Raw genomic sequence first — 22,621 nt, forward strand, 5'->3', positions numbered from 1 at the left:
ACGGGGAGGACCAAAGGAGCGCCCCTGGGCCACAGGCACATGGATACTTACTTAGATCTCAGTTCTCTGCCAGTGATGTGCAGGTGGGTCTCCAGCAAATTCTTCCTGTCCTGCATAAAAGTAAGACAGAATGCACCTGAACTTGACACTTTTTGGGACTATTTCTCTGCCCATAAAACCAGACAAGCTGCTATCAGACGACGCAGGTCTGATACACAGGTCTCTCTGGTTAAGGACTAAAATGATGCATGCCTGGCAGGAAGCTACTGAACAAAACCTGCCCCTGTGACCTGGAAGTCCTTGCGGGGGCAGCAGTGTGGGCCACAGGCAGGGCTTCCGCCTCTGGGGAGAAGTCAGCTGCTGGGGGCGGGGCAGGTCCTGTTCTACTCCAGGGCGCTGCCTCTGCTCCATGAGGACCCACCCCACAACCTCGGCACTAGGACCACCCCGGCGAGCGCTCACCGCACCCACCGAGGAGGGACCGGCAGGACAGCTTTCGGCATCTTTCCTTCCCCGACAGCTGGGCCTCAGAAGGAAATATGGAATCACTAGGGCCACCAAGGACGAGACCGTGCAAGTCATCTGCTCGGATTCCACACTCACCAATCAGCTTTCTGACCGGTGGTCTGCTTTCCCAGGTCCCTGGTACTAGCAGAGCAGTCTATACACATACTGCCTTTTAAGCTCATGAACTGGCATTCTGAGATAGATACATATATAATGTCCTTTTTCTCATCAGGTTCTTTATTCTTCCTAGAAATTTTTAACAGCTTTATAGGGATGTAACTTGCACATCTTAAAGTTCCCTGTTTAAAGTATAAGAGTCGAAAGTTTCTTGTGTGTTTACAGAGTTGTACGACTGTTACCATAATAAAATTTCAGAGCATTTCGCCACCTCTTCACCAAACATACCCTATCCTCCTAATCCCTCCCGTGTCCCATCCCAGACAACCATGAACATATGTTCTATCTCTATGGATTTGCCTATTCTAGATATTTCTTATAAATGGAACTACACAGTATGTGGTCTTTTGTATCTGGCTTCTTTCAAAATGTTTTTGAGTATCGCAGAGTATCAGCACTTTGCTCCTTTCATGGCTAAATGACTCATTTTATGGGTGCACCCCATTTATCTAACAGGCATTAGGGCTGTTTCCACCTTGAGGCCACTGTGAACTGAGCTGCTACAAATGCTCTGGTACAGTTTACGTAAAGATACAGTTTTCACTTCTCTTGATGTAAAACAGCTGGGTCACAGGGTAATTCAGATACACACTTGTTTTCTTCTCTTCTGAGACTAATGAACACTGATCAGCCCTAAGAGGCAGCCCGGTGGGTGTCCTGCCTCGGTAACACTTCTGGACTTCCAACTGCTGACCCGTGCCTGGGACACAAGATGGCTCCGGTCATGGCAGCCCCGCCCGGGTACTTAGCTGACCGCACTCTGGCTTCCACCGGCAAAGAAAAAGAAAGATGAGTTCCTGTGTGATGTTTCCTACTGTCTGCAATTTCAGAAAACCTGAAGTAATCTTTTATTCCCCATTTTTGCTAAATGTTCGTTCAAACTCTAGAAAAGGTAAGAATGTGATGCATAGCTCTGTGATGCCTGGAGCCCAGGCTACCTTGTAGACGTTCCAGCTTCAAGAATCCATAAAATTAACTTTTAGATTTATTAATATTCAATATGTTAAGTAACTTAAAAGAATTTTATCTTTGGATTGTAACTTCAAAAACAAAGCACTCATTACTTATTTAATCACGTCACTAAGGTAACAGCACGAATAACTGTAAATTTGGGGAACCCACTCACTTTTTTTAGCCGTGCAGGTAGAAAGACTTCAATTGTGGCAATGCCTGTTGTTTTATAGTGCTCATTTCCTGTGCCACGCTCGATTGCTTTGCAACGTATTTCTTCCATTATCTTTTCTACTTCATTTTCACAACATTCTAGCTTGTTAGAGTACTTCTTAGCAAGGTCCTATGAAGAAAAATTGAAAAACAAAAAACACAGATCGGTATAGTACCAACTCAAAGAAAATCAAAATACAAAACAATGCACCCAGAATCTAAGGCAAAAAAACTGATGAGTGGTGTTCACCCTGATTACAGTGAAATTTAGATAGTGGCTTGACATCTTGAGAGGCATCCAGGAAAAAATCCAGTTTAGAGAGGATTCAGGAAAAAAATAAAAACAAAGGATAGGAAAACAGGCCCCCTAGAGAAAGTGAAAATAGTTGGGATTACACTGGGGGAAAAGAAAGGCAGGCTGCAACTGATGTGACTGCAGTATACATCAATACAAAATTATATTAATGAATACTGAACTGTTCACCACTGCAGAATGTGGGGGAAAAAAAACCAGAAAACCTTCTAACTTTTCTAATTTGTGAGAACAACTCAGGTTAGATGATGGTCTAAGTATGTACTTATATTAAGGGAGATGTTCTTGATATATAAAAGTTACAAAACAGACCAGAATATCTTTTAAAAAAATTAATATAAAACTATTTATAATACACACTTTAAATAAACAATCACATAGGAAATGACTGGGAAAAAACACCAATATTGGTGATATGTATAATGTATTTTTGAAAACACACTCTTTATCATTTTTGTAGTTAATTATATACATACAGTTTTTTCAACCCAAGAGTATACATTATTTTTAAACTCTGGGAAACACAGAAGCCTTTTCAATAAAATATTTTTAAAAAACTTTCTATAATTCTCTAGAAAACATAAACATAATTACCTTGTAAAGGTTTCTCCCCCCTTCTGACACCGATCAATTCTGACACCAACTGGATATCCTACAATTCAATTCAACTCTGTTCAACAACGAACGATGGAGTTAGTTAATCAGAGGCAGACGCCACAGGCTAAGGGCTCAATCCCACAGGTCTGCCCTCGTTTCAGGCAGCAGGTAAGCAAGTCCCCAGCTTACCCACACTTCTGTCTGACTGGGCTGTGCAGTTGAGGGTTCCTATAAGCCCCGCCCCTTCAGGTTTGGTAATTTGCTAGAACAAACTCCACAGAACTCAGGAAAATGCTCCCCTTATTTTTATAACTTATTATAAAGAGAACGAATGAACACCCAGATGGAGATGCACGCATGGCAGAGCCTGGAAGGGTCCAGAGCACAGGACTAGAGGACTTTGGTCCTCTGGGTGTGCTCCTCTCTGGCCAACAGGCATGTCTGCCCATCTGGAAGCTCCCGTGATCCGTCATTTAAGGGTTTTTACGGAGGCTCCATTATACGGACATGATCCCTGCTGACCAGAGTGATCCCCTCTGCCCTCTGGCCTCCCCAGAGGCTGGAGGAGGGTGGGGCTGAAAGTTCCATGCTTCTAATCAAAGTTTGGTCTTATAGGCAAGTAGCCCCATCCTGAAAGCCCCCATCACTCTGGTGCTGTGCTTAGTTGCTCAGTCGTGTCCAACTCTTTGTGACCCCGTGGACTGTAGCCCGCCAGGCTCCTCTGTCCATAGGGATTCTCCAGGCAACAACACTGGAGTGGTTTGCCATGCCCTCCTCCAGGGGATCTTCCCAGCCCAGGGATGGAACCGAGGTCTCCTGCACTACAGGCAGATTTTATGCCAGCTGAGATACCAGGGAAGCCCATTAACAGCGGTACTTACATCTAATAAACATTAGCCAGGTGCTGGACACATATCCTCTCAGACACTCACAGCAACCTAATGATGGAGGTACCACAGCCCCCATTTTGTAAGTGATGAGAGTGGGACCAGAGCTCTCCTGCGACTCGCTGAGGCCCAAGGCAGCAGCAGAGCCACGCGTGCATGCCTCAGACTCAGAGCCCAGGCTCCTTCCTCTGTTTGGAGCCCAGCTAGGCAACCAGGGAGTTCCTTCTGGGCAGGAGAACACAGGCCGGGTCACCAGGGTACCTGTGCTTGCCTGATTCAACTGTGTAATGTTCCTGTGGGACAGAGGGCCTTCTCGAGGATGATAATTATAGCCCTATTAAAACAGGCTTCGCCTTCAATTATGAGCTATCTTCAAGTGCACTGGCTCCCACGTCAGCATTTCCTTACTCCTCAGCCTTTCTTTTAAGTGGTCAGGGTCTGTTAAAGATATTTATACAAGAAGAAAGGCAAATTTAAAGAAATCCTTCAGTGAATCCCTTTGTAAATTAGAAAATTTAAAAAAGTGAAGAGCAGTCTATATTTGACATCTCCAACCCCTCTGAATCTCTACTCTCCGCTGGTCGGCTTCCACACGGACACTCTGAAGTTCTTGTCAAAATCACTCAGTGTCTCCACCTCACCAAGAAAGTGAAACTAAAGTGGCTCAGTCATGTCCGACTCTTTGCGACCCCATGGACCGTAGCCTACCAGGATCCTCCGTCCATGGGATTTTCCAGGAAAGAGTACTGGAGTGGGTTGCCACTGCCTTCTCCAGGGGATCTTCCCGACCCAGGGATTGAAGTCGGGTCTCCGGCATCATAGGCAGACTCTTTACTGTCTGAGCCAGCAGGGGAGTCCACCACCAAGCCCCCTCCTCAATTACCTGAACTTGACTTGTCAGTAGCCTTGGACACAGAGGACTCCTCTTCCTCCTCACTTGGTTTCTACACCCCCTCCTCCTTCCTTCCACCTGGACTGCTTCTTCGCTGCCCCTTCCGCCTGGCTCCTCTCATCTCTCCAAACTCTAAACACCAAAGCGACCCAGGACTCAGCCTTTAGCCACCTTTCCCTCCTCTACTAGTTTCCTTAGTAATGTCAGCCAGGCTCACTGATTCATACCACATCTGTACACCACCAACTCTCTCCAGGACACCTCTGGCTGAGACCTCAACCTTGAACTCTCAGACTTATTTTGCCCAAAACTAAGCATTTGGTCTGGTGATGGAAGTAAAGTCCAATGCTGTAAAGAGCAATACTGCATAGGAACCTGGAATATTAGGTCCACGAATCAAGGTAAATTGGAAGTGGTCAAACAGATGGCAACAGTGAACATCGACATTTTAGGAATCAGTGAACTAAGATGGACTGGAATGGGCGGATTTAACTCTGATGACCATTATATCTACTACTGTGGGCAGGTATCCCTTAGGAGAAATGGAGTAGCCCTCATAGTCAACATAAGAGTCCGAAATTAAGTACTTGGATGCAATCTCAAAAACAACAGAATGATCTCTGTTCGTTTCTAAGGCAAACCATTCAATATCACAGTAATCCAAGTCTATGCCCCGACCAGTAATGCTGAAGAAGGTGAAGCTGAACAGTTCTATGATGACCTACAAGACCTTTTAGAACTAACACCCAATAAAGATGTCCTTTTCATTATAGGGGATTGGAATGCAAAAGCAGGAAGTTAAGAGATACCTGGATAAAAGGCAAATTTGGCCTTGGAGTACAGAATGAAGCAGGGCAAAGGCTAATAGAATTTTGCCACAGGAACGCACTGGTCATAGCAAACACCCTCTTCCAACAACATAAGAGAAGATTCTACACATGGACATCACCAGATGGTAAATACATAAATCTGATTATATTCTTTGCAGCCGAAGATGGAGAAGCTCTATATAGTCAGCAAAAACAAGACCAGGAGCTAACTGTGGCTCAGATCATGAACTCCTTATTTCCATATTCAGACTTAAATTGAAGAAAGTAGGGAAAACCACTAGACTATTCAGGTATGATCTAAATCAAATACCTTACAATTATACAGTGGAAGTGACAAACAGATTCAAGAGATTAGATCTGATAAACAGAGTGCCTGACAGGAGGCAGTGATCAAGACCATCCCCAAGAAAAAGAAATGCAAAAAGGCAAAATGGTTGTCTGAGGAGGCCTTACAAATAGCTGTGAAAAGAAGTGAAAGGTAAAGGAGAAAAGGAAAGATACTCCCATTTGAATGCAGAGTTCCAAAGAATAGCCAGGAGAGATAAGAAAGCCTTCCTCAGCGATCAATGCAAAGAAATAGAGGAAAACAACAGAATGGGAAAGACTAGAGATCTCTTCAAGAAAATGAGAGATACCAAGGGAACATTTCATGCAAAGATGGACACAGTAAAGGACAGAAATGGTATGGACCTCACAGAAGCAGAAGATATTAAGGAGAAATGGCAAGAATACACTGAAGAACTATACAAAAATAATCTTCATGACCTGGATAACCACAATGGTGTGATCACTTACCTAGAGTCAGACATCCTGGAATGTGAAGTCAAGTGGGCCTTAGGAAGCATCACTACAAACAAAGCTAGTGGAGATGATAGAATTCCAGTTGAGCTATTTCAAATCCTAAAAGATTATGCTGTTAAAGTGTTGCACTTAATATGCCATCAAATTTGGAAAACTCAGCAGTGGCCACAGGACTAAAAAAGGTCAGTTTTCATTCTAATTCCAAAGAAAGGCAATGCCAAAGAATGTTCAAACTACCACACAATTGCACTCATCTCACACGCTAGTAAAGTAATGCTCAAAATTCTCCAAGCCAGGCTTCAGCAGTATGTGAACTGAGAACTTCCAGATGTTCAAGCTGGATTTAGAAAAGGCAGAGGAACCAGAGATCAAATTGCCAACATCCACTGGATCATCAAAAAAGCAAGAGAGTTCCATAAAAACATCTACTTCTTTATTGACTACACCAAAGCCTTGACTGTGTGGATCACAACAAACTATGGAAAATTCTTAAAGAGATGGGAATACCAGACCACCTTACCTGCCTCCTAAGAAATCTGTATGCAGGTCAAGAAGCAACAGTTAGAACTGGACATGGAACAGCAGACTAGTTCCAAATCAGGAAAGGAGTACATCGAGGCTGTGTATTGTCACCCTGTTTATTTAACTTATATGCAAGTATATCATGCAAAATACCAGGCTGGATGAAGCACAAGTTGGAATCAAGATTGCGGGGAGAAACATCAATAACCTCAGATATGCAGATGACACCACCCTTATGGCAGAAATCGAAGAACTAAAGATCCTCTTGAAAGTGAACGAGGAGAGTGAAAAAGGTGGCTTAAAGCTCAACATTCAGAAAACTAAGATCATGGCATCTGGTCCCATGACTTCATGGCAAATAGATGGGGAAACAATGGAAACAGTGACAGATTTTATTGTTCTGGGCTCCAAAATCACTGCAGATGGTGACTGCTGCTGCTAAGTTGCTCAGTCATGTCCGACTCTCAGCAACCCCATTGACTGCAGCCCACAGGCTCCCCCGTCCATGGGATTTTCCAGGCAAGAGTACTGGCGTCGGATGCCATTGCCTTCTCCGCAGATGGTGAGTGCAGCCATGAAATTAAAAGATGCTTGCTCCTTGGGAAAAAAGCTATGATCAACCTAGACAGCATATTAAAAAGCAGAGACATTACTTTGCCACCAAAGGTCCGTCTAGTCAAAGCTATGGTTTTTCCAATAGGTGTGTATGGATGTGAGAGCTGGAAAGAAAGCTGAGCACCGAGAAATGGATGCTTTTGAACTGTGGTGTTGGAGAAGACTCTTGAGAGTCCCTTGGACTGCAAGGAGATCTAACCAGTCCACCCTAAAGAAAATCAGTCCTGGGTGTTCACTGGAAGGACTGATGCTGAAACTCCAATAGTCTGGCCACCTGATGTGAAGAACAGACTCACTGGAAAAGACCCTGATGCTGGGAGAGACTGAAGGGAGGAGAAGGGGACAAAAGAGGATGAGATGGTTGGATGGCATCATTCACTTGATAGACCTGAGTTTGAGCAAGCTCCAGGAGTTGGTGATGGACAGGGAAGCCTGGCGTGCTGCAGTCCATGGGGTCACAAAGAGTTGGACACGACTGAGCGACTGAACTGAAATGAGCACTTGGTCTTCCTCCCCACCTCCTTTGGGCTGTCCTACTTCAGTCCACGGCAACTGTACTCCACCAGTGGCTCAAACTGGGTGAGTCAACCCTCTTTCCTCTCTCATTCTCCACATCCAATCTGCCTGCAAAACCTGCTGGCTCTACTTGGAAATACATCCAGAGTCCAATCACTGCTTGCTACGTCCACGGTGACTCTCCTGGTACCAAACCACTGCTGTTTCTAAATGAGCATACTGCAGCAGCAGCTGATGGTTTCCCTTCTTCTTTTGCCCCTTACATCAACCTCGCCACTAGGGAATTCCAAGGGTGTTAGAAGCTCTGTGCCAGGAGCTGCGGACAGAAGTCACAGCCCCACCTAGTTCCTAAGTCAAGAGACTGTAACAAGCAAATTCAGAAGAAAAGGTCTGTAAAGAGAAGGGTTGCAAAAACTTATAAACAAAAAAAAAAAACAAAAACAAAAAAACGGGAGTCCTGTCAGGAACAGGAGAGCGAGAACTCCAAGACCCTGACACAGCGGTCACCTCCCGAGCGCGTCGCTGTGTCACAGCACAGGACAGTGCGATGCCCTCCTGACAACCCTTACTCCCTGACAGAGGTTACAGTTTACCACAATACACTCAGACTGAGAAAACAAGAGGAGTGTGTTCTAGGACATTCCAACGTAGTAAGCTTTCCCTCAGAAATTATTATAATGTTCCTCAGCTTAGAAAAGCAAGCCAACCTCAGTTTCTAGAAATTTCAGTTAGGAAAAGTGAGGCCATTTTTGATGAGACCATAAAAAACTGAGGTACGGTTACTAGGAAAATGTATTTTGGAAAAATGAACAGATAGCCAACAGTGTAAACAGCCAGGGAGGGAAGCAGCGTTCCACAGCTGAGCAGCTAACCAGGAGGGCAGAGGGCAGCCACAACACCAGCCCGAACACACCACACACAAACCTCCTGCCTCCGGCACTGCCCCGCCAGCACGGATGCCCAGGTTAATAATCTTAGGTGACACTGTTAAGCATTAGAAATGGCACATGCCAAAATAATCAGATAAGCATTCTCATATAAATTAAATCTTCTTAAACAAAAATAAGCTTGCCAACTGCTAGTAAAATATGGGAACCTGTTTATCACCAGTGTTTCTGGTTATACTGAAAGCCTACCTGTTTGTGTCTGGCAATTTCCAGGGACTTCAGAATCTTACTTACCAAGGAGACTTACAACAATGTTAATTATTAACATCTTAAAAGAGAAATACCTTCAATGCCAAACCAACTTCTTTATTTTCATCTGTATATGGAGGTTTCCAAAGTTGGATTTTGTCTTCCCTTAAAAATTGGGTCAATTTTGATTGGAGATATTTCTTTTGTGCCATCCTTGAAAGCAAAACAGTACATCAATGATACTCCACACTACAATTCAAAGTGTCTTATAAGTTACCTAACACACTGCTGAGTAAGAAAGAGGTCTCCTCCACTCCTCCCTGTCCAGTTTAAAGCACTTTAGACTAGGTCTTCACTAGCTCCAAACTTCTCTAAAAGATACGTGTATTACATACAGACTGAAATATGTATCAGATATCCAATTATATATGTTACATAAGAATACATGTTTCAAAGTTGCTAATATGTAGTAAGTAATTTTTCTATTTCTTGGGTGTGTTGTGTGTTTTAGATAGCTAAGTCATCTCCAAATCCTTTGCGACTCCATGGACTGTAGCCCACCAGGCTCCTATGTCCATGGGATTTCCCAGGCAAGAACACTGGAGTGAGCTGCCATTTCCTTCTCCAAGAGAATCTTCTCGACCCAGGGATTGAACCCACATCTCCTGCATTGGCAGGCAGATTCTTTACCACTGAGCCACCAGGGAAGTCCCTTCTGTTTCTTAACCTGCTATCACTCTCTAAGAGGAAGGATAAAATAAGAAAGATAAATCCTTAAAGTAGCAAACTTAAACAACTCAACACAGTGGCTCTGTGGTAAAGAATTTACCAAAATACAGTGGCTCTGTATGTTGGCTATTTTAACACAAAAGAGCAATCACCCTGGCAGGTAAATATGAAGAAAAGCTAGCTTGAACCATGAACTATCAATAATATGCATCTTCTATACCTGAAATTTTAAAATTGAAAATTTAGGGATTTTTTTGTTGGTCCAGAGTTACGACTCCATGATCCCAATGCAGGGGGCCTGGGTTCCATCCCTGGTAAGGGAACCAGAGCCCACATGCCACAACAAAGTATCTGCATGCCACAACTAAGGCCTGGCCCCACCAAAATAAATATTTTTAAAAGTAATAGAATTAAGTTAAAAATTTAGTGTTTACAGTGCTAGAAAAGTTTTGCATGATATTTTCTGACAGAAGCATAAAAGCAGATCTACACGTCCTATTCAAATCAATACTGGCTGGGTCACCGTTTTACACACGAAAAACCATAGCCCAAGTTTGTAAAATGACTCGCTCAAGGATGAAAGATTAGGCAGCACCATAACTAATCCTGGGACTCATGCCCACTACGCTGGATCACTGCATTCTACCATCTCTCACAAAGTCCCTGCCGCTTCTCTGCCCTGGGCTCACCCAGCAGTGGAGTCTTTTACACCTCCCTCCGGCACTAGCATCTCAAAGGTGGGCGAGGCTGCCAGACAGTCAAACAGCTGATGGGAGGGCGCAGCCGAGTCAGAAGAGCAGTGAGCAAAGTCAAAGGTTATTAGCCCCTGAAGGGCGGAGACACAGTCCCGAGAGCGAAAAAGCAGGTAAGAGTTAACACAACCTAGATGAGCAACTTTCTTTTTCCTATTCAGGGCCTTTATTCCACACTCCCCAAAACTCAATTCACCTGATTTCTAAATCAAGTTTGACAACTTAAGAGTATTCTGTAAGCAAGGGCTTTAAAAAGAAAGTTCAAATCCACTTTATATCAATTTGGGGACAAGAAAGTGGGGAATCACGACGGGGGGAGAAAAGAAAAAGGAGAAAACACATCAAAGAGGGGGATGTGTGCATCCAGGTAACCTAAGAAAGAACCCCAGATTTTCAAGCACTAATAAACTGCGTCTCACACATAAAACTGGATTGTAGTCCGCCAGACCCCTCTGTCCGTGTAATTTTCCAGGCAAGAATACTGAAGTGGGTTGCCATTTCCTCCTCCAGGGGATTTTTCTGACCCAAGGATCAAACCCACATCTCCTGCATCTCCTGCACTGGCAGGCGGATTCTTTACCACAGAGCCACTGGGGAAGCCCCGCTCATAAATATTCAGGAATTTCCAATTAAGTATCACTTGTGAGCGGATGGTAACCATTTCATGGGCCATTCACGGAAGTCAAGCTATTTTAGAAGGCACAGCGCTCTGTAATCCAAGTAACTACAAGCGGAAGTCTCAAAGGGTTTCCTAAACCTAGTGTGTGGTCCACCCTCCACCCACCAGCAAATACACAGCAAGGAGGGTCTCCAGACCTTGAAAAAAAGATTAAACCATTGTCTTGAAACTTACAAAACTTCACTCATGGGCAACAGAAAAAAACGAGGATATGTATTTTAACTCAAATCAAAAGGGGAAATGGTTTAATAAATCAGTTTTCAATGTTAACTGGAAAACTGAAAGTTTCAGGCGTGCCGCACAATGTTCGGTGTCACACAATGTTCGGTGTCACAGCCCCCGGCAAAAGCAGAAATTCATTAATACCACTGCTCTAAACCGAAAGTGAAAGGGCATAAATAATTCCTGTAACATTTCACTTTCATTTCTTAAATAAATCGATCTACGCTGCCTTTATCCAGAGGTTTTCAAATATATATATACACACACACACACATATATACTTATTCAAAACACAGTACTTTTTCTCTTAGACTATTACAAGAATCTTCTATTAAAAAATAAGAGTGTGGGAAGACGTTGAGAAACATACAGAATCAGATCGTCACGGCTGGAGAAAATAAACCACGTTTTCTCATTAAACAGCAAAGAAAATCTGTCTTTGATTGCAAATAAATCCCAAATGGCATATTTGGAAAAACAATGTTACGACTCAAGCTTTTTTATGGCTAGTGAGTAATTTTAACATATACATATGTTTCTCTGCCTCCCTCCAAAAGCAACATTTCAATCTTTCGTTTTAAATACCCACCACCCGCGTCAGCCCAGAGCAAACCCAGGGCCGGGCGAAGGGCCCGGCGCGTCCACAAGCCCCGACCGGCCGCCCCCGGTCCTGGCCGAGCCTCCGCGCAGGGCGCCCACCTCCCGCCGCTGCCCGGGCGGGGTCGGCGTCAGGGTCACGCCCGGGGGGAACTGGGGCTACAGGCGGCGTGGCTGAAACCCGGGTCAGGGACCGGACGCTCGGCCGCCAACTCCTCACCTGCGCCACAGCCGCGGCAGCCGCGACCCGCCGAGTGCCCGGATGCGGCGGCGGCCGCCGTTTGTTTTCATTCCGGGTGAGGCCGGCCCCGCCCCCGCCCCCGCCGCCGAGGCCGCCGCCGCCGCCGCCGGGCCGCCCCGCCCCGCCCCCGCGCGACCGAGGAGCAGGGGTGTGGGCGGGGCTAAGAGGGGGCCGGACGGGGTTGTGGGTAGGCTGTGGGTGGGGATAAAGCGGGAGGGCGGGGCACAGATGGGGCGGAGCTGGGGCGAGGGAGGAAGGGCGGGGCAAGGATGGGTCGGAGGTGGGCCGAGGGGCGGGGCGAGGCGGGAGGGCGGAGTAAGATGGGGCGGAGCTGGGCCGAGGGGCTAGGCTAGAGCCTGGCGGGGGTCAGATGTGGGAGGGGCAGAGGGGAGGGCGAGAAGGAGCCTGGGTGCAGACCGTCCGGGGGACTTGCCGGGGGTCGGGGGCGGGGCTGGCGGGAAGAACACCGCCCCAGAGCTGTGGGAAGACTCAGCCCGCAACCCTGGGGACCGCGGGCCGCGCCCTTGAGGGCCAAGGCGGTGTTGGGCGGGACCGCTGGCCCGGCCCAGTGTACCTGACTTCTGAGGAAATTGAGCTTGGCTTCGTTCCTCCAGAATCCTCGAAAGAGGCTAGAGCACCTTGCAGCAAGCCCCTTCCCCCCCCACGGCGGGAAAGTCTGGACTTAGTGCAACTGGACCCTCCCCCGCTCCCCCACCCCGGGACTGGGCCTAACGTGATGACCTGTCTAAAAGTCCAGCTTTTCATCCGCCGTGCATCACACGGCCCAGGCCTCCGCTTTGGTGAGCTTCCTGGCCCCTTGCCCTGGTACTCCTCTGCCTGTTTTACTGGCCCTACTGACCCTGTCTCCACATGCTATTGCTGACAGGACCTGTGATGATCTGCCCGCTCCCGAAGCGCTCTGCCCACCCCCGTACTCAGTCATCTAACCCTCTGGCCTGGCCTGTGTCCGGTGTCTAGGTGAGGACATAAGACAGGGGTGTTTAGAACTAATGGATCGCAGAGCCCGCTGGTTGAGCACAGTCGTAGCATAGCTTCCAGAGATGGTTAGATCCGCCTTTGGTAGGACCAGACCGAAGAATGGGAAGACAAGATAGAGCCCACAACTGACCCCAGAAACTTCTTGCTTGGATGAGACTGTTGGTCCTTCCGTTCCAAACCCAAGGCCCGAGATTGCTTGGGCAGCACATTAACCAAATCCAAGGCCCATCCTTGGACCTGCTCTAGCACTGTCCTGGGCCCTGCATGGGGCAACTGGCTTCAGCCCTGGGGATCTAGGCAAGCTGCGCAGCCTCCACCTCAACCGGGAAAACAATATCAGTGCCCCACCCTCTCCTTAGCCTGAACACAAAAATTTCCTGAAACAAAGTGTTGGGTCTAGAATCACCCTAGGAGCTGCAGACTGTCTGTAAGAGGCTTTGCAACCTCTCTGACACCCTCCACAAGGAGAGGGAGGCACGACCCCTCCTCCTGGTGCCCTTCTGCCCCCTGGAGGAAGAAGCCTTGGGTGGGATGTGTGCCTAAGTCCATTTTAGGGGAGAGAAATGTGTGCAAGATCAAACCAGTCAATCCTAGAGGAAATCAACCCTGAATATCCATTGAAAGGACTGATCCTGAAACTGAAGTTTCAATATTTTGGCCACCTGATGGGAAGAGCCAACTCATTGGAAAACACCCTGATGCTGGGAAAGGTTTCAGGCAGGAGGAGTGAAGAAGGAATTCATAGGGCCTGGACTCCATCTCAGGCCTGTCCGTGCTGGTCGTGCACGGCCACCTCTCCAGTGGACTCTGAACTCTGTGCTTAGCGCCTGTGGGGATGACAGTGGAAGGATAAGACCCCCTCTGGGCAGGGGAGTCTTGAAGACCACATCCAGGTTACTCATTGCCTAAGAGAAAACAGACACTAATCACCCCTGCTTCTGGACAGTATCTATCAGAATGTAACCGTAGGCTAATCGATTATTAACTGGTTGGAATGTAACCTCAGGCTTATTGATTACTAACTGTTTGAACACATAACACGTGAATGATGGGGTTATTGTGATTGTATTTACCCTTCCTTTGTAAGCCTCAGGGGATGTGGGCTGGTGGGTTTGGACATGTACACATGGGGTATAAAAGATTTTCACAAATGCTGGTCGGGGTCCTTGGCTAAGAGGAGGCTCTGCCTTGGACCTGCCGGTGTAATAAACTGCACTCCACTATCTGCATTGTCCTTCAGAGTGAGTTTGTTTCCCGGAACGCGTGGCTATAACAGGAGAAAGGGGCAACAGAGGATAACATGGTTGGGTGGCATCACCCACTCAATGGAGGTGATTTTGAGCAAATTCCGCGAGTTGATGACGGACAGGGAAGCCTGGCGTGCTGCAGTCCATGGGGTCACAGAGTCGGAAACAACTGAGGGACTGAACAACATGTTCCCGAAGAGGCCCTGTGTGCCTGTTTTCCTGGCCCCCGCGGGGAGGACTCTGTCCACACCCAGAGCAACTCTGTCCCCCTTTTTTCCTCCTCTGACCTGCAGATGCTGTCCGCTGGCCCAGCGGTGCTTATTAGGAAGCTGGCTGACGTCTATGTCTTTCTGAATAAGAGTCTTGTGGCTCTGCAGCCTCCTCTGAGTGCACAAACACTTAGAAATCTTTGAAATGAAAGTTCTTTACCTTGGGCCAAATCAACTTCTCAGTTAAGGCAAAAGACAAACAGCAAAATGGGGGGAAATGTTGCCTTCCATTTCAAAGGCAAACATTTGAGAGTACTTGAAGAACTCTCACAATTTGGTAAGAAAAAGACAAAAGCAGAAAACTGGGCAAAAGCTACTAAAATATGATTCACAGAAAAGGAAACAGAAATGCTTTGTAAATATGCAAAAAATTACTCATCTCGTTCATATTGAGACACTAAATATAAATTAAAACTACACCCAGGGACTTCCCTTGTGGTCCAGTGGTTAGAACTTGCCTTTCAGTGCAGGGAATGTGGGGGTTGATCACTGATCAGGGAACTAAGATCCCATGTGACATGCAGGAACTAAGCCCACATGCAGCAACAAAGAATCAATGCAGCCAAAAATTTTAAAAATAAATACAATTTTAGAACTTATACCAAAATTTCACTTTTTACCTCTCAGACTGAAAAAGATGGATAACGTGTTATGATGACAAGGCTATGTAGAAATAGCAATCTTCATACCTTCCTTGTGGAAGGTTATGTTGGTACAACTCTTAAGAGGGCAATTATCTGAGACCGGTGGCTCAGATGGTAAAGAGTCTGTCTACCAAGGCAAGAGACACAGATTTGATTCCTGTATCAAGAAGATCCCCTGGAGGAGGAAATGGCAACCCACTCCAGTATTCTTGCCTGGAAAATCCCATGGACGGGGGATCCTGGCGGGCTACAGTCTATGGGATCACAAGAGTTGGACATGACTGAGCATAGATCACGCACACATAGCATATCTATCAAAATTAAAATGCGTATTCTCTTTGACCCAATAATTCAACTTTCATTGTTCTGACTATTCTTTACTAATCTGCCTCCTTTCTGTTATTCCTCATACTGACATTTAGTGACTTCAACTGAAATTTCTTGAGATGAAGAATTCTTAAATTGTGTTTGCATTTTGGTTACTGTAGGTTTTGTGGTGATAAAGAATCAGGGCACTTCTGCATAACTGGTCTTACTTCTGATGGAATAAAACCAGAAAATCCTTAAACATTCTTTGCATGACCATGAGATTTAACACTAAATGTTATCAATTCTTCCTAGAAAAACCAAAAAAAAACAGGAAGTTTTGGCAGTTCAGCTTTATTTATAGTTGTTTGGCCCAGAACAATATACATGCATTGGGTTAAATTATGTAGTTAACGAATTTTTTTTATAAATGGGAAGATGGATTTTAAAAGAAGATAACTTCATTCTTGATTTTTTTCTATTTATAAATGGAAATTTCTGAGTGGTTATAAACTAGAATTTGGGGGGAATTTCAGTGATGATTCACACTTTGGTCTTGTAGGTTTTCAGTTTCACTGCTATTTGGAGATGTGGTCTTTTTATTCAGCATCTTGGGGGGATGAGAAGAAAGCAGAAGGAGCAGAGAAAACAAGCAGGTAGACAGGGAGCTTTGTTCCCATCCGATTGGGAATACATAATTTCGTTCATCCTTAGAAATGATAGGAGCTGTAAAAAGGTATGGAGAGATCAGATAAGAGAGTTACCCTGATGCTCAGGAAACATGGGCTAGGAAGATGGATCTCAGGTCCTATTAGAAAGTGTGAAACAGTATTATAATTAAAAGACCCTCCAACCAGCCACTGTTCACCATCCTCCAGTGAATACCATGGTCATGCAGTATCACATAGGAAGATCAGCATGTCTTCTTTAAGTTCTGGGGGTCAAATCTATCCCAGTTTTTCAGGATACAGTTCAAAGGAGTAAGGCTGGAATTGTTAACTCCCATCTGTAAGAGAGAAAAAAGCAACATCCAGTGCCTTTGCTCTTTTCCACCAGAAGCGTCCCTCCCTGCTCTAGATAGGGGTGGAGACAGGTCTTCCACCTAAGCTTCCTTCCCTGGCCAGAGTTAACCTGTCCCTTACCAGCACAGCTGTCCCATCATCATCCCTCCCCATTCTACCACTGAGGTGGGGTGGAGATGCATCAGGGGTAGACCTGATGGTATCCCACCCAGACTGATGTCCAATTCCTCACCATTAAAACTTTTGCCTGCCTCTGATGTCACCCAGGGTGCAATCAGAGTAACCTTCCAGATTGCTTCCCGTGCTAAGACTGCCAGGAGAAACATTCATCTCCTGGGTGCTTGTGCATGGTCCTGACTATATTCCTGACCACAATAAGACTGGTAAATCATAAGGGGACCAACATAAAACCACGAGGTCCCTTCTGAGCATTACCACACCTGTATAAGTGATAGCAAAAGAGTTGGTGAAGGCCCGGCCAGGGAGGAAGAAAAAATGATTTTTGTCTTCGAGTTATTAGGGCCAGTCCTTCCAGTTCATTTCCACAGATTCAACAGAAAGAATACCTAAGGAGTTGAGACAAAAACTACCAGAGCCTCCTCTGGTCCACTAAGAGCTAGTGTTACCAGAGGAAGAAGCCTGCTGTACTTCCAATCTGAGTAACTTTTAGCCTGAAAGATGCTCTTGGAGCTAGAGCGCCACCTAGCTTCGGAACGTGCTCTTGTAAATTTCAACTAGGCTAGGCGCTTCCCGATTCGGAGAAGGCAATGGCACCCCACTCCAGTACTCTTGCCTGGAAAATCCCATGGACGGAGGAGCCTGGTGGGCTGCAGTCCATGAGGTCGCAAAGAGCCGGACATGACTGAGCGACTTCACGTTCACTTTTCACTTTCATGCTCTGGAGAAGGAAATGGCAACCCACTCCAGTGTTCTTGCCTGAGAATTCCGTGGACGGGGGAGCCTGGTGGGCTGCCTTCTATGGGGTCACGCAGAGTTGGACACGACTGAAGTGACTTAGCAGCAGCAGGCGCTTCCTGACTACCAATCTAAGCTTGGGATCTGAGTCAAAGTGCACAGTAACAGCATAGATCACAAGTCCCTTGAAAGTTTATGATTCGGCAGATTAGGTTAGTATTTTCAATTTCCAACGCTGTTATGAAATGGTCAAAGAGACCAGGAGATGTTGACTGAGAAAGGAAAGTTCAGTCCACATGTTTTGCCCATTTCTGGCCACTCCCCTCACAGAGATGCTGGATGCCTTGTGGCATCAGCAGGTTGGTATAAACCCCCAACAAGGCTCCCCTTTTGGGGCTGCCTTCAGTCATTACGAGGCATCACAGAACCTCAAAGCAGGGCTCAACACTCGCTTTGTGGTCAATTCCACATCTCTTTGATGCTACTTTCACACAGACAGGCACACCGTAGAGTTAGTAAAGTACAGCAGAAAATGTGTATAATAGGAGAACAAAGAACTAGAGCGTCAAGCATACTTACCTGTCTTAAAGATCCTGGATGAGCCCCCAAGATGAAAGGTTGTGGCTGCAAGCTGTGAGCTATGCCAGGGTTTGTGACCTCTGGAGGAGACGATTTCGATCCGGGGCCAGAGTCGAGGCTTGACTACTCAAAGCTTTTGTGTAATAAAGTTTTATTAAAGTATAAAAGGGATAGAGGAAGCTTCTGACATAGATATCAGAAGGGGACAGAAAGAGTGCCCCCTTTGCTAGTTTTCAACAAGGAGTTATATATCTGTTAGCAAGTTGCTAATCAGATAAAGTGAAAGTGAATGTCGCTCAGTTGTGTCCAACTGTTTGTGACCCCATGAATTATACAGTTCATGTATTTCTCCAAACCAGAATACTGGAGTGGATAGCCTTTCCCTTCTCCAGGGGATCTTCCCGAACCCACATTGCAGGTGGATTCTTTACCAGCTGAGCCACAAGGGAAGTCCAAGAATACTGGAGTGGGTAGACTATCTCTTCTCCAGGGATCTTTCCAACCCAGGAATCGAAGCGGGGTCTCCTGCATTACAGGAGATATCATTGCAACTGCAATGATAAAGAATCACCTCGAAACTGAGAGAGTTGCATCAGGCCCTTCTCCCACAGCATACACTTTGAGATAGCATTGGCACAAGGTGAGTCATTGCCAGCCATAAAACAATTACATGAATCTTAAAGAAAGGCAATTTTCCAAGCAAATGCATAGTTTTATTAACACAGCTTAAGAGAACATTTCTATGAAGGAAAGTGCATTGGTTAGCTCAAGGTTTGAAAAAAGTTAAGTTCAGGCAGAAGCAGGTGTTGTCATGACAACACAGAATTTAAAAGAAGCCTCCTTTTAATTTTGTATAGAGAAGTAAAAAAAAAATGTCTGCCACTTGCAGTTTATTTCCTCTGCCTGGAGACCTCTAGCCGTCCTACCTGTTACCCTCTCATACCCTTCCACCTGGTCAGATGCACACAGCTATTTCACAGCTCTAACTATAGGTAACTAATAGCCACACAGAGTTCTTATCTATAACTAAGCAGATTCTGCCCTTTAAGGTAGAGGTACATATGTCTTGCCTCCCACCCTGCAGAAAACCAGATTTACCTCCATTTTCCATTCATTGTAGCATTCCTTGCCTTTCCTCCATATGAATCTGTGCTTCTTGGAACCATATAACATCTGCCTAGTTCTCTCATGAGTTCAATAAAATCTTCGACATATGTTCATTTTTATATCTGAAATGAGTCATGATTTTACTTTTTTCTGAAAGTTATCTTTTAACACTTTTTATGCCAATGATAAAAGATGGCAGCAGCACCTCCAGGCATTGTTTGTGGTCCAGATGAAAAGAAAGGGGAAAGGCTAAGAATGAAAAGTATGTCAACTAACTCTGTCCATTTTTGTCTGGAAAACAATAGCTTATCCAGAAGCCTCAGCCCTAGGCTTCCTCTCACTTTTGACTGATTAGAAAAAAAAATGTCTCCTAGTCACTCCTAGGAGACTGTGGTGCTGGAGAAGACTCTTGAGAGTCTCATGGACAGCAAGGCGATCAAACCATCAACCCTGAATATTCATTGAAAGGACTAATGCTAAAGCTGAAGTTCCAATAATTTGGCCACCTGATGCAAAGAGCCAACTCACTGGAAAAGACCCTGATGCTGGGAAAGACTGATGGCAGGAGAAGCAGGTGGCTGAGAGTGAGATGGTTAGATGGTATCATTGACTCAATGGACATGAATTCGAGCAAACTCTGGGAGATTGTGAAGGACTGGTGTGCTGCAGTCTCCAAGGTTGCAAAGAGTTGGACATGACTTAGTGACTGAATGACATTGCTTACTCGTAGAATCTAATATATGACACAAATGAACCTATCTATGAAACAGAAGTGATGACACTGAGAATAGACTGGTGGTTGCCAAGGGGGAAGGGGGTGGGAGAGGGTTAGATTGGGAGTTTGGGATTAACAGATGCAAACTGGAATATGTAGCACGGATAAACAACAAAGTCCTCCTGCACAGCATAGGGAACTATATTCAATATCCTATGGTAAACCATAATGGAAAAGAATATGTGTATATATGTATAACTGAGTCAGTTTGCTGGACAGCAATAATACAACATTGTATACTATACTTCAATGAAATGAATGAATTCAACTATCCTTCAGTGTAAAATAAATTTTAAAAAGAAATCTAGACTTCATAGTCTGGGAGATCTGAGAGCTTTTCTTATTTCATTTGCAAAAGAGTGTCAAGATAGAAGGGGCATAAATAAGACCAATCTGATGACCACTTGCAGGAAGGACTAGAGAGAGGGGTCTGGAGGGCATTGCAACGATTCAGGTAGGAAGAGATATAGATGTGGCTTAGAGTAGTAGTTCATGGACTACTCCTGGTTGCAAATGCTTTGGATGGGGAAACATACAGTATTTGATGACTACCTGGACAAAAGAAGATAAAGGAGCAAGTCAAGTTCTACATTTTTAAAGTTTTTTCCCTCATGTAATTTCACATGTAGGGATGTAACTGAATTCATGGACTCCGATGACGTTGTTCAGTGGCTTTTATCTGGTCCCATGGCTTTAAATAGCATCTTGACCTTGATGGCTTTTGTGCCTGTGTTTTTAGTTGCAGAGCACACAATCAATTCTAGGGATAGAATATTCTAGAAGGGGGTTATTGCAGTGTATTTGTTAGCTCTTAAGACCTTCAAGAGGGTCAAAGAACAAGACTTGAATGCTGAACAGCATCAGGAATAAAGCAATCTGGGATGTCACAACCAAGGAAAATGTCCAGCGAAACCGTGGAATTGTTCTACCAGGATCACCCCTATCAGCGCCACCTGCCACTAAGCCTCTCTGGCACTGGACAGCAAAAGTGCCACCCTGGTCATTCTGGAAGAACCTCATGCATGTGCTGCCCTGCTGGAAGCTTCAAGCTCGCTGCACACACTCCTACCTTATGCTGTTCTGCCCAAGCCTCCCATGGATATGTCCGCTGTGAGTCTTGGGTCACCTTCAGAAACTCTAGCTGCAAGAGAGTCTAGTAGGTGCCATCTTTCATTTCCAGATGCTGGGAAAGAGTGAAGGCAAAAGAAGAAGGAAAAGGCAGAGGATGAGATGCTTAGATAGCAACCAACTCAATGGACATGAATTTGAGCAAATTCTGGGAGATAGTGAAGGACAGGGAAGCCTGGCATGCTGCAGTCCATAGGGTCACAAAGAGTCAGAAACAACCTAGTGAGTAAATAACAAAACAACCTAGCCTGAGCAGACCAGCTAAAAGGGTGGTGGGGGAAGGAAGTGATGCTTGGGCAGAGATCCGAAGGATGAGCAGGGGTTAACCAAACAGAGAAGGAGGTATCTTACAGACAATGTTATTGAGCAAGGGCTCATGTGCCCATGATGGAGAAATCCAAACTCTCACAACGGGTGTTTGTCGCAAAGGACAGGATTATTTGCAGAGCACCATGCTCAAAAGACCCAAACTCCCCAGTGGCATTCAGGCAACAGTTTGTAAAGACAGTGTTAAGGGCGAGGGTCATAGAATGCAGGATCAATTCATGGACATTCTTCCCGGTTGGTTGGTAGTGAGGTATCAGGGTGATGCTGCAAATCTCAATCATCCACCTCCTGGTTCCAACCAGTTTGGGATCTGGTGCTTGCGGCCAGCATGTGGTCACGACCCTCCACTGGGTGGGGATCTTAGTTTCTGCAAAAGAACTCAAAAGATAGGCATCTGATTGTTATCTCTGTTCTGTCCTGAGGAACTTAGAGTCCTGTGACTCCACTGTCCTGTTCGTTAACTGCTTGAGCCTACTCTTTGGAACTCGAGGAAAGAAGGCCTAGGAAACTAAAGCTTTTTTCTCCCTATAAACAAGAAATGGGGGACACAGAGGGGCTTTTGTACCAGGGGAGGCCCTGCAGAGTCCTACTCAGTTTCAATCCCCTGTTTTTCTTTAATACTCTTCCATCCTGAAGGGGAATGAGACAGGAAAAGGAATAAAGTTTTGGGTAGAGAGATTAGTCATTCACTCAGTAAGGGAACTTGGTTTTAGGAGGGCTCAGTTTCAACAAGGAGATTAGCCTGTGGCCAGAGGAAGCCCCATGAAGTACACAGTGTGGTCAGAAGAAAGAGAGAACAAAGGGAACGTAATGTCAGGCACAGCTGGAGAAACGAGCCAAGCCTTGTGGAGCATGGCTTGCTTGCCCCTTGGGAGCAAGAATCTGCTGATATGTGAGAACCAGTGTGTGGTAGGAATGCAGAAAAGCCAGCCAAACCCAGAGACAGCTAGAGAGTGGTCCTTCCAGGGGTTGTGAGGATGGGCGAAGGAACATGGGCAGGAGAGAGGGGTCACGTTTCTGGACGGCTGGACAGCAGTGCCAGTCACTGAATGAAGGCCCTGGAGGAGAACCAGGCCTGTTTCTGTTTTGTTTTTTGGAGGGAGAGGTTTGGAAGGACTCAAAAGTT

At 45.7% G+C, this 22,621-nt stretch overlaps 1 protein-coding gene and 1 long non-coding RNA gene across 6 annotated transcripts in view; both read right to left on the reverse strand.

Annotated features, from left to right (window-relative positions):
- NUB1 (negative regulator of ubiquitin like proteins 1) overlaps positions 1–12,273 on the reverse strand; it is a 30,889-nt gene extending 18,616 nt beyond the window's left edge. The window contains exons 1-4 of one of the 5 annotated variants that reach the window (XM_070453052.1): positions 12,157–12,273; positions 9,053–9,170; positions 1,811–1,978; positions 52–110 (exon numbers count right to left, since the gene is read on the reverse strand). In XM_070453052.1, coding sequence (XP_070309153.1) covers positions 52–110; positions 1,811–1,978; positions 9,053–9,170; positions 12,157–12,227 — 416 coding nt within the window. In that variant the 5' untranslated portion in view covers positions 12,228–12,273. Of the gene's footprint in view, positions 1–51; positions 111–1,810; positions 1,979–2,755; positions 2,832–9,052; positions 9,171–11,994; positions 12,132–12,156 lie in introns of those variants that run through there. The other 4 variants (XM_070453040.1, XM_070453095.1, XM_070453067.1 and 1 more) reach the window with 4 other exon arrangements.
- Positions 12,274–15,996: 3,723 nt separating this feature from the next.
- Positions 15,997–19,330, reverse strand: LOC139034381 (uncharacterized). The gene is made up of 3 exons (XR_011486838.1): positions 19,257–19,330; positions 16,528–16,648; positions 15,997–16,368 (listed from the first exon to the last, which is right to left on the reverse strand). It is a non-coding gene; the product is annotated as an uncharacterized lncRNA (long non-coding RNA).
- Positions 19,331–22,621: the final 3,291 nt, after the last annotated feature.

This window comes from Odocoileus virginianus, chromosome 1, assembly GCF_023699985.2.
Source record: "Odocoileus virginianus isolate 20LAN1187 ecotype Illinois chromosome 1, Ovbor_1.2, whole genome shotgun sequence".
Classification (NCBI taxonomy): domain Eukaryota; kingdom Metazoa; phylum Chordata; class Mammalia; order Artiodactyla; family Cervidae; genus Odocoileus; species Odocoileus virginianus.